General features: G+C 33.0%; 1 protein-coding gene across 2 annotated transcripts; it reads left to right on the top strand.

Annotated features, from left to right (window-relative positions):
• Window positions 1–32: 32 nt before the first annotated feature.
• LOC109534464 (xenotropic and polytropic retrovirus receptor 1) lies at window positions 33–5,839 on the top strand (the record flags this gene model as incomplete). 2 transcript variants are annotated; one of them, XR_007281461.1, is given in 10 exon segments in its annotated part: window positions 33–186; window positions 243–499; window positions 886–1,147; window positions 1,637–1,860; window positions 1,919–2,062; window positions 2,626–2,773; window positions 4,130–4,324; window positions 4,378–4,554; window positions 5,083–5,216; window positions 5,509–5,598. XR_007281461.1 is itself a non-coding variant. In XM_048666245.1 (10 exon segments), coding segments are annotated over 10 exon segments (1,929 nt in total), but the record flags the coding sequence as incomplete, so codon positions are not given.
• Between the last annotated feature and the right edge of the window lie 6,161 nt (window positions 5,840–12,000).

A 12,000-nucleotide genomic window follows, 5' to 3' on the forward strand; every position in this document is an offset into this window, starting at 1 on the left:
TTTTCCTTAATAAAGTCTCCCTATTTTTTCAGGAAATGAAAGCAATGTTGTATGGTGCAGTAGAACAGGCACCATCCGCCGAACTTGTTGAACCCGACATTTTAACTAGATATTTTGCAAAATTTGACGAACAGTTTTTCAGCTTCTCCGAAAAGGAACTAACAAAAATCAACACATTTTATTCCGGTAGAACACAACAAATTTTAATCTGATTGCCCTGCTGAATGTTACCCCGATTTTAGAAAAATTGGCTGAAGCTACAAGAAGATTTGCTAATTTAAAAAGCGAACTTAGCGAAACACAAGAGGTTGATTCGGCTGGGAAAAATAGAAAAAAATCAATCAAACAGAACATTCTACGCAAGAAGAACGTTCCGGCCAGAAAAATGCAGGAATTGAAACTAGCGTTTAGCGAATTTTATTTAAGTTTAATTTTATTGCAGAATTATCAAAATTTAAACTTTACGGGATTTAGGAAAATTTTAAAGAAGCATGACAAAGTAAGTACCGTTTTATGTCATATTTTATTTAATCTCATTTCCACTTAAATAAGTGGCTTTTATTCATTTGTAAACCATTTTTAATTCATTTAATGACCTGAAATGTTTAACAGTTTTTTAATGGATATACATGGAATAACATGTTCAAATAATCCTTTGGGCATTGAGTAAACACGTCGAAAAGCAGCTTTTACAACAAATTGTTAGGAAATCTTTGATGGATATAATGGGATTCTTAACGAAACAAATCGAGCGCAGAAAACGAGAAATTAACATTTTTTGCTTAGTATTTAAATATATCTATCAACTTATAAAAAAATTATGTTGCAGTAGAACCTTGATGGGGTTTTAATCAACGAATTTCTGGTAGTGTTAATGTTTTCCAGCTATTATCTGTAGACGTAGGCATGCGATGGCGAATTGAAAATGTAGAAAACTCACATTTCTATACGAATAAAGATATCGATCGACTGATAAGAGAAACAGAGGCAACATTCACGCAAGACTTGGAATCTGGTGATCGACAAAGAGCAATGAAGAGACTGAGAGTTCCACCATTGGGAGAGCAACAGAGCCCTTGGACCACTTTCAAGGTGGGATTGTTCTCTGGAGGTTTTATAGTACTTATTGCTGCAGTTATACTATCAGGTAATTTATGCGGAATGTATTTGCAGTRAAAACTCGTGAGTTGAGAGAGAGGCAAATTAAAATGAACTTYYAGGGTTATTTSTTTAGTATAGCCYTGCAAGGCSGAGAGGATATGTATAGTATATATAWGTATGCGGCAGCAGATTTTYGTGTTATAAACTCTTATAAACGCCCATTTTTTCTCACCTCTCATTATTTGCMCCAACACAATATTCTATRCGACWAAARATTTAAAAAATACGGAAGAATAAAATACRTTTAATTGTACTAACGAGAAACATTCACTTAAATAAGCCCTTTTCTAGCTAAAACGTAACTCTTTATATGRTTTAKTYTTATCATAWCTATTGGGTCTATTAAAAACCTTAAAAAAAATTCTGTATCATYAGCAAACTCCTTATTTGCGTAAAATATTTTAGTAAACACTTTYYTGTAATAAGTAAGTAATTTTTKTACTTTKCAATTTGCATATTTCTAGTTCAATTTTAGGAGTGTTTCACTCACCAAAAGAAGACTGGCGTATAGTTACTCGACTTTATAGAGGCCCTCTTCTTATCGTAGAATTTTTATTTTTGTGGGGCATTAATATTTATGGCTGGAGATCTTCGGGCGTCAATCATGTTCTCATTTTTGAAATGGACCCCCGAAATCACTTGTCCGAGCAACACATTATAGAAATGGGGGCAATTTTTGGAATAATGTGGTCAATTTCAGTAAGTTATTGGTTTTAGGATTTGACGGAATCTAATCTGGAAAATCCTGGATTTTCAGGTGCTCTGTTTCTTTTTCAGTGAGCAAATCGGTTTGCCAGCATTCGTGCATCCTCTAGCTTTAATTATCTTGATGCTGATGTTCATGTTGAATCCCACCAAAACACTCAGACATGAAGCTAGATTTTGGGCCCTCCGAGTCCTGGTGTGTAGTAGCTGCATGCTTTTTATTTGCTATGTTCACTATAACTAGGTATTTCTATTTTATTTGCTTTTATGTCTGTATTTGTTTCGTTTTTTCCAAAAAGACTTTTTTAATGTAATGCAACAGTATATGATTAACATTTGCCTTTTTTACTTTTTTAAATAGAAGATCTACCGACAATTATATAAAATATGTTCTTGCTTTAAAAATAAATGTGTAACAGATATGGTTGATTGAACAATTCCTGTATTCTGGTGATTCTAAACTTTGTAGATTCCTTGAAGAAACATTTCTCTTTCTTATTCGGTAACTGCAAAAAACGTGGGAAAACTTGACTTGGTTGACAAAAATTTAATGTGTTACTTGTGTTATTTACAATCTATTGATGTTTATTGCATTCATGTTATTCCGGATTACTTTACTATCCGGAGTTTTTAACACTAACAACTATTGCTATTAGACTGCATTTTTCAAATAGCGTTAATGTTTTTTTTATGCATCTAGCGATAACCGCAAGCAACTGCGTTATTCTTGCTAATATTTTTGCAATATTGTCGTTTTAGGGCAAAGTCGTGATGAGTCCATTTTTCTTTGTTTCCTTTGCTGATTTTTGGCTTGCCGACCAATTAAACAGCCTGGTCACACTCTTCACGGACCTGCAATATTTTGTGTGTTTTTATGTGAGCAATGGAAGTTGGTCTGAAGGCAAAGGTAAGTTACAGTACAGCAACGCTTTTGAGTTACAGCCAAAAAGGCACTGAATGAAATACATGCGGGAAAACACTTAGTTTCCTTCATTTAAAAACTACATATAACTATATTGAAAATAAAATGTACACTTTATTAGCTAGTATTTATTTTCGATCATTTTGCGGTCAATTCAAATACATTTTTTAATTTTCAGGGTGTTTTATACAATTAATAATTGTTAGTTATATGATTCGCTCTGCATTAGACTTTAATTCAAACTATTTACGTAGATTTTAAGTGTCACATGAATATTCGCGCCGTCTAATTCATGGTTCTGATATAATAGCTTAATTTGCTGAACTGATATTCCTTAATGTGATACGAATTTCAAAAATAATTTTAACGATGCTTTCTTTCATAAATATATCTTAACTACTGAATAAAATAGACAGTACACGGACAAATTTCGACTAATTTTGGAACTGGACAACTTTCGTTTTCTAAACTAACGATTTGATTCCTATTTGAAGAGTTATTTAGTGCAATTATTTTTCAGCTCGTGCATGTTTTTTACAGAAATTTAGTGCGTCAGATAAAGTTTCTACACGGTGGCGAACGAAGCAATGCAAAATTGGTAAAAAGAACATCCACATGTTCTGTCGGAAAAATTTTGTTTTTGGTTTTGCAGCGGTTCATTTTGTCTCTTCAGCCAATTTTCAACATCTGGAGCTCGTGTTGAAATTGAAGTTGTTGTTGGGTTTGCAAAATTAAATATACCAGGTTGCATGAATTAACGAAATATTTAAAAGTGAACATTACTTCAGTTAAAAGTCTGCGAAAATAACAGATTTCAGGAAAAATTCTGATTTGAGTAATTTTTCATGCAATCCTGCATATTGAATGTTCCTCTTAGATTGTCTATGAAGTTTAAGCTTCAACATGAAAAAACTTCAGCTTTGCAGCCGACAAATTATCGCTGCGAGACCAAAAAGTTGATTTTTAAGACCACCTTATAAATAGAAGAGATGATTTAAAAATGCAAAAACAGTTTCGAGCTATTTGGTTCAATTTTAATGTCGAAGCTTCCAAAATTTTGCATTTTGCTATTTGCCAGCCTGTAGCAAATGTATCTGAGGTGCTTAATTTTCAGCAGAACATTGACTAACAACAAACAAAATGGGCAAATAACGCTTGAAACTCAAAGTAAATCGCTCGAAACAATCTGAGTTTATTCAGTACCAAAGTTAGAGCAAATTCATTTTGTTGAGCAGTTTAATAAAACCCATCAGATAAAAATTACAAAAATATCACTTCTTCGCTTACAATTCAGCATTATTATTAAATTTTAAAATTGTTTGATTGACTCTTTTGTTATAGATCCCAATTATTGCATAGAAAGTTTTATGGGAGTCCGAGCTCTGATGGCGTGTCTTCCCCCATGGTTTCGTTTCGCTCAATGTTTAAGACGATACCGAGATACTAAAGAAGCATTCCCTCATATAGCCAATGCTGCCAAATACGCTACGTCCTTTTTTGTTGTGATATTTTCTACTTTAAATAAACTAGACGAATGTAAGTATGTTTTTGATTAGAACCATTCATGTGTTGATTATCGGGCATTTTAGTCAATTCTTCAGATAAAGACAAGGTTTCTCCTTATTTCTACTTGTGGGTTTGTGCATCGATAGTAAGCACCTGCTATGCGTACACATGGGATATTAAACTGGATTGGGGTCTTTTCGATGCCAAAGCTGGCGATAATAAATTCCTGAGGGAAGAGATCGTGTATCCGGCCACGGTATGTAAGTCTAGTTTTAAATTCAGTTTTAACAAGTCCGATGAATGGAAAACGTGGAAAAAGTATAAATATTAATTATAATATTAAAGTCATTGAACTGGACAGTTTCTAAAATACATTACTTAACACGAAAGGTAATTTAAAATTGATTTTCATCTGCTTTTGAGCATATTTTCTGGCTTCTAACAATTTTTCGTTTGGATTTGTTTTGTCATCTGTAGCGGATAGCAATCTAAATCAATGAACTAGAAAATTAGCTTTGTAATGTGGGAATATCTAAAAAATAAATTTCTTCTGGAAAAATTGATCAAATATCTTAATCGAATTTCACATTTTTTGGCACTGTCTTTAATAATGAATAATTTCAATATAAAATTCATATAAAAATTATTTTAACTCCACTAAGTAGTCAATTCTGTTGGAACAAAAATTAATTTAGAATATTTGAAAACAGAGCGGGCTAAAGGTCCACATCTAGATATTTGTCTCTCAAATAAATTACACGTACAGGAAAAGTGTTGTTCAATTTCAGTGGTTCTACTATTTTGCCATAGTCGAAGACTTGATTCTGCGGTTCGGATGGGCTTTCCTAATTGGAATGACTGAAATGGGATACGTAATGGAAAACTCCATGGTCTGCATTTTAGCTCCATTAGAAGTTTTCAGGTATTCAAAACATTATCAGACTTGTTTAGAGTAATATCTTAAACGTATTAAGAGCGAAGAACACGATGAAAATAAGTATCATTCTACGTCATTTCGCTGAAAAAAAGCACAAACAGTGAAAGGTCATTTTAAATGTGGGTAACATTGCTGTCTTGTATTGCAGGGGCGTAAATAAATAATGTTTAAAAATATCATTCTTCAAAAGTTGTGGGCAGTATAAGTCAGAGGCATTCTAATGTAATGAGATTTCGCCCTATTTCTAAGAAGCTTCTAATCGATAACTAATTTCCAGGAGATTTGTTTGGAATTTTTGCCGCTTAGAAAACGAACACCTCAATAACTGCGGCAAATTCCGAGCCGTTCGTGATATTTCCGTAGCACCATTGGACACATCTGATCAAATGTTAATCGTCCGGATGATGGATGAAGCGGACGGAGTGATCAACAGGAGAAAGCGAAAAAATAAGAAAAGAGGAGAGCACAGAATTATTTTGGATCCTGGAGAGTCAACTGACGATCTCGAGAACTAGTCACATAGTGTTATGGCATGTGGATTTTATTTTTGTTATGTATTATTTTTTAATAAACGTTAACTAGTTGTACGATCTACAATTACAATTTAATCGAGTTTTGATTTTAAGCCATACCGTTGGGGTAAGGGTTGATAAAACAATACCCTGTGTATGCCAAAGAGACAACATCGGCTATGGAAATTAGTTTGTTTTACAACTTCAGGCCCACGCTAATATACAGAGTCCCATAATAATTACACTAGCGTGTTAACAGGGACAAGTTACGGAATATTACGCTGTCGGTTTGTCTGGCTGTTTATACTGTATATTGCCTTTATTTTAAATAGTATTGAGCAATCGCGTGAAGAATTCTTAATTACATACTTCCATACACAGGGTTTAACCAATAAACGGACTAAAACAGCGCTCATGCCAGTTTTTTTTTTAAATCAATAACGCAATGTTTAATTGCTATTGACTATTTTCTCAGTTCAACTCAGATGATTCCACGAACAGATTTCAACAAGGTCTTGAAGCAAAGTAAGAAGTGGTGAGAGTATGGAATAATGCGATCTTCTTGATTCACAGTCGAAACATATATTTTGTCTTCACATCGTGTTTTATTCGAGGTGTTGAAGAGTGATGTGCAAATATTTTAAGAATCTGTTAAGAATGTGGCTTTAAAGACATTCCTATTAACTATTTCTATTTATGCTTGTCAACTCAAAATTTCCCGCAAAAATGCGTTTTTTTTCGAAAATCCTTTAACTTACTAGTTTGAATTTAAGTGAACAATAATATCTGCATGAGAGGTAGTTTATGGCGTCAAAATTGTCGTGTTAGAGGTTTTAAATAAAATACATTGACACCGACTGTTTTTCTTTTTCATAGAACTTTTTCAAGCACAGCGAACAATACATTTCGTATAAAAACTTTTTAGTTTGTTAATTTCTCCGTATGTTTTCGGTGTTTTCTTGTACAAAAAAATATTAATGTATTAATTATTTATAATTATTAATACGATTATGTTTTATTCTCACTACTACCCCGAGAGTTCACAATTATTTCAGAACATTTTAACCTTCTTTCTGCTGATTAGCTAACTTTGCACCAAATGTTATTGTATAAGTTCACATTAATTGTCGCAAAATAGGTATTGAATAGAACCAAAAATCAATTATACTAATAAGGTTTTATTTAGAAAAAAAATTGTTACTAAATGCTAGGAAATTGAAACCTTTGAAGAATGTGTTCAAAAATTGCACAGTTTCGCCATGAGATAATCAGAAACATTTTCTGAGTATTTTTCATTCGCTCTCTGATGCTATGAACACAATTTAACTAGTGCGTTAACGAGTAAGGTCCTACAAATCTGTAGATCATTCACTAGAACCATTCAGTAAAAAAAGCAAATTCACATGAAATTGTTATACATAGATAGAATAAAAACATTATCTGGATAAATTTTTGCGATTGAAACCATTCAATAATTTAAGTAAATTACTACTAAGTTTGTCGACGATTTACCTAAGTTTTTATACAAGTTTTATAAATAAATAAATGTGAACATCTACCCGATATTGCCCACGATGTGTGTGACTTCTGACAGTGTATCCGGTTAAAATAAGGATATATTTTAATCTTTTGACTCTTTAAATTGATTTTCAATACACGTTCAGTGGTCGACAAAACGGCAATTTTACCTACCTACTGATAGACCTGTAACTGTATTTTTAGAAAATTTGAGGTTTAATTTTAATTCATAAAGCTCAAAAATACTCTCTGATCAAACTACAGTTTTTGAAACAAATTATATAGTCCAAATAAGGTATTATCAGACGTATCAAACAAATTAAAGTTTACATAAACATTTACATACTACAACAGAATAATTCTGTATATAAAAGGGTTCATATGTTGGTTCATTGCTGACTAGCACTATTCAATATATCGTTTTTAAGTCAGTTTGTAAAAATTACTTAGGCCGGCATGCATAGTCGATCTCTTACGATGCGCCAGCCTCCCGACGTTCACTGGAAGCAATTTTGGTTGCATAGCCGATCGGTTGAGCATCTGACGCGCATTTTAATGTTGTTGTGCGATACGGTGGGAATTTGTCGGAGATGGGTGGACGAATCTATGTGAACGATCGCCAAAGCTATTTTGTGAGCGAAAATTCTCAACTTCTCGTGTTATCGGGATAATTCGAACTTGGAATTAGATTTGAACATACCACAAAGGTACGTAAAGAAAACATCAACAAGCGTGATATGCAATTGAAATAATGATTGTATTATTTTCAGATATATTCAAGGTATGGAAACGACATAGAGAAATTTACTGAAGCCGATTTTAGAAATCGCTTTTCTTTCTCAAAGGAAGTTGTGCAAAATGTTTTGTTGCCATTGATCAATCACTAGGAACAAACCACAAATCGAGGCCTTCATATTCTCTTGATAATAAACAAAGTTAAAATTGCATTATATTTTTCTAATGTTTTGAAAAGAAGTTACGGAATCAATTGGTTAATGTTCTCAACCTTAATAATGGCTTTCACCGTTAATATGTATTTTCTTAGAAAAAATAGTCATATGGAGATTTATTTATACAATATCTTATCCTCCGTGGTCCTAGCCGCAGTGGATAACGCTGGATAGCAAAACAATCTCCGGCAAAGTGCCGAACATCGACTATGCATACCGGCGTTAGAAAGCATGATTTATTTTAACACATTTCAAAAAATTTGAGAACTTTATTAGCAATTGCGGTTTTTGAAATATATATATATTTAAATTTGACCTGAACCTTCAATGCTTGGGGAGATTTCTAAATTCGTTAAATTATTCAGGTAGACTTAATTATAAACCGATTTGATTATAAATATTTATTTATGCAATTAATTCACCAATTATTTGTTTGGTCTTAAACCCTAGACTTTACATTATAATGCAAAATTATGTGCTTATGTATTCGGGAAATGTTAGAAGTAAAAATGATCTGTGAACACTGACAAATAAAGGTTTAATAAAATAAAACAAGCTCCTTCCCGTTTGATAATTCAACTATTCAGAATTCAGACGAAATGTCTGTAATACCATAATAAATATGTGGTAAAATAGAGTTTCAAATTGTAAACTGATCAGCCAACTGAAACTTGACACGACGTTAGAAATCAGGTTTCGGAGAAATCGCCAAATCCCACAGGAGTCAATACTCTGCTGCCGTATCTGATGCTGCTGGTAAGTAATTCAAAACTTTCTAACTGAAGCAAATTTAATTAATGGAGATCTGGATTCACAGCAATAAAACAATTAAACTATGTTCTCCAATTAAAGCGTTTAAGAACTCATACGATTTAATTGCACTTTTGCGATTTATTATATTAAATATTTCATACTTTTCATTATTACTTGTTACTTAGTGTATCATTTCATTGCAGTTTAAAAATATTTTCAAAGATACTTTCTGTTTGTGAAAGGTTGATGCTGAAGAACATTTGCTGATGTGCTTCTGCCCTTTGATAATTTTTCATGGAGACATCAGCGATTGTTGATCCTGCATGGATTAAATTTAAATAATCCACTTTTTTAGCCAAATAATTTTATAGACAAGTTCTATATTGTTGAGGCGGATTCATTTTTTTACAAACTGTTGGTTGGATATTTTGCCTCAAAAATTTTTGAATTAAAAAGACAGAATTTCCTCCCGTCTTTTATTAAGATTATATTATTTCTTATTCTTATTTATTAAGAGCACTATTTATCAATCTGTAATAAACGACGTGAGGAAACAAACATTTTTGAGGCGAAATACCCAACAAACAGTTTGAAAACAACTTTATGTTTAATTTTCTTATTACATCAGTTAATCTGTTGCCTTCGTAAGTTTCCAAATATAATCCGAGATTAACTGCTATTTTTGGAAGAAACACGTGGTCATCAGCGATATCTATCCACATAATAACGAGTTTTTGGCCAAAACTGAAAGACCCACACATGGACGAAAATACAAAAGATTCAATTAAAAGATAGCTGGTGCAGTGCGCGCAACTGGGAAAAACTTCCTCGAATTCCCGATGAAGCTGGAAGCCGAAAGCGGGGCCGAACGCCCACTGACTGAAACAAAAATAATGATTTTCACTCAAATCTTAATGGAATTCCGGTATGCAAATTCCAAGGGTAATAGCCAAAGTAATTACTCTTTTTGAATTCGAGGTGTTTTAGTTGATTCCGTTTGTCTCTTAGATGAATTTAATCTAGCGCGATTGCACACTTTTAATAGACATTTTTGGAAGTTATTCTAGCGTGGTCGTATTTGTGGGTTGTCGTTGAAGTTGCAAAAGTGAATATTGGATTAAAATATTTTCTAAAACTTTCCAGTCAAAGTGAAAGGAAAATGCTGTAAAATGTTCGTCACAATTCATCACTTCGAGTTCAGTCCTATAACTACTTCATTCCATACACCCTGGATCTCATGAAAAATTAATTCAGTTATAAGTTGCTTAAAAACGATCACACCGATAAACGAGCGCCTGCTCAGCATGTTTGACTTACTTTAATTTAAACCCTGGCGCTTTGCTAAATGCATTCCAGTTAACTTCTAATTTATTCCATCTGCTCGAAATTCAACTGGGCCGGTAAAATAAATGTTCCCTGCTAAAAAGAACTGTGCGGCAATTTGCTTCTATTTATCTTTTACAAAAGTGATGTCTACCAAATAGATTAAATTACACGAATTTTAATTAACTGTTGGTCCAGGTTTTTTGCATTTAATCAAAACGTACACGTGTATTACTCGAAATTAAATCATAGCCAAAGGCAATTTTTACGTTTGCTTAATTTTCCAATGGGAAAATAGCAGGCATAAAACATACATAAACATTTTGCGGCCAAGTTCAAGTACATTTTTATTAAAATGCCATCCCAACTGGAGAAGTATCAATAAAACTAAATTGGCTGCTCTTGCCCTGAACTTAACATTTTATGAACGCGTTTTAACATTTTTAAATAAACCTGCGGATGGAGCGGTGACTTTATTAGATTTATAATTGAGATAACATTTTAAGTATATACCAGGTGACATTGGAAGGGGGCGTTTTAAAAGATATTTATTACGTGCATTGAAATGAAGAACAAATAAAAATTTCCACTAGCATGGAATATAATCGAAAAGGAATAAAAGAAGAGGACAAAGATGAAAACGTTGCCAATTTAAGGAGTGAGGAACACTAATTGGTGTACAACACTATTATGAAGAGGTTTTAAATTTCGCTACTAATTGTTCCTCTAAAATTTTGTAACAATTGAAACTAGGTGCTACGTTGATTGTTACTAAACTTCATAATAGTAAGTAGTTTCAACTTTTAAGTGCGAAACGTGAGTTAAACATAACATTATTTTCCAGCTATTATTGTAAATAAGGTTTTATTGGATAATGAAATAATTGTATTTGGAAAACTCATTATTATTATACTTCTCTACAAATAATAAAAATGGTTCTCGTACGACGCACAATACTTTAAAGCAAGTTTAGTAGTTCCTCTGCGCTGTAGCTGTAGCTTTTAAACTCATTGGGGGCAAGCGATCTAAAATATATTCAAGATGATCACACTTCCAGTTATACCGGAAGTGGGTATCAACTTGCTTATATTAAATGGAACACCCTATACATTATTACATTTGTGAATTCTACCCCAAATTCCAAATAAATTTTATGTATAATATCGTATACCGTATTGTGAATTTAATATTTTCATATGGCTATTTTGTCGCATCTTATTTTAAAAACTGTCACTCTTAGTTGTCATGACGAAAGTGGCCATTTTCAATACAATCAAATGCCAAAGGAATACTTACAGCTGACCAGACGCTTAAATTATACAAACGAACATTGTTTAAATTTATTTAATATTTATGGAGAATGTGATAAAGTTATATCAAGAATTCAAAATAATTTTCAAATGGTCTATTTTCGGTCAGCGAATGTTCAAAATACCCAAACACTCCACTTAAATTCATTCTTCATGCGAAAACTACCACCATCCAGCCAAAACAAGAAGGTTCGGTATTCCATTCATGGTATCGTTCATGCTACTTTACCACACATTCCTTAGAAACCGGTATTGATGCGCATCGAAATCGGTTTAGAAGACTCCGATGGTCACGTGGGTTTCAATTCCTCGGGCAACCCCGCTTCCTATTGGCCGGAGTCGCATTCCATGCATTCCGACGAAGGTCTCACATCGGAGCGTTTTCCATTCTTCGAGTCTCCCC

The sequence above is a fragment of the Dendroctonus ponderosae genome, unplaced genomic scaffold (assembly GCF_020466585.1).
Source record: "Dendroctonus ponderosae isolate FM_Combo_2020 unplaced genomic scaffold, Dpon_F_20191213v2 Dpon_F_20191213_425, whole genome shotgun sequence".
NCBI lineage: Eukaryota > Metazoa > Arthropoda > Insecta > Coleoptera > Curculionidae > Dendroctonus > Dendroctonus ponderosae.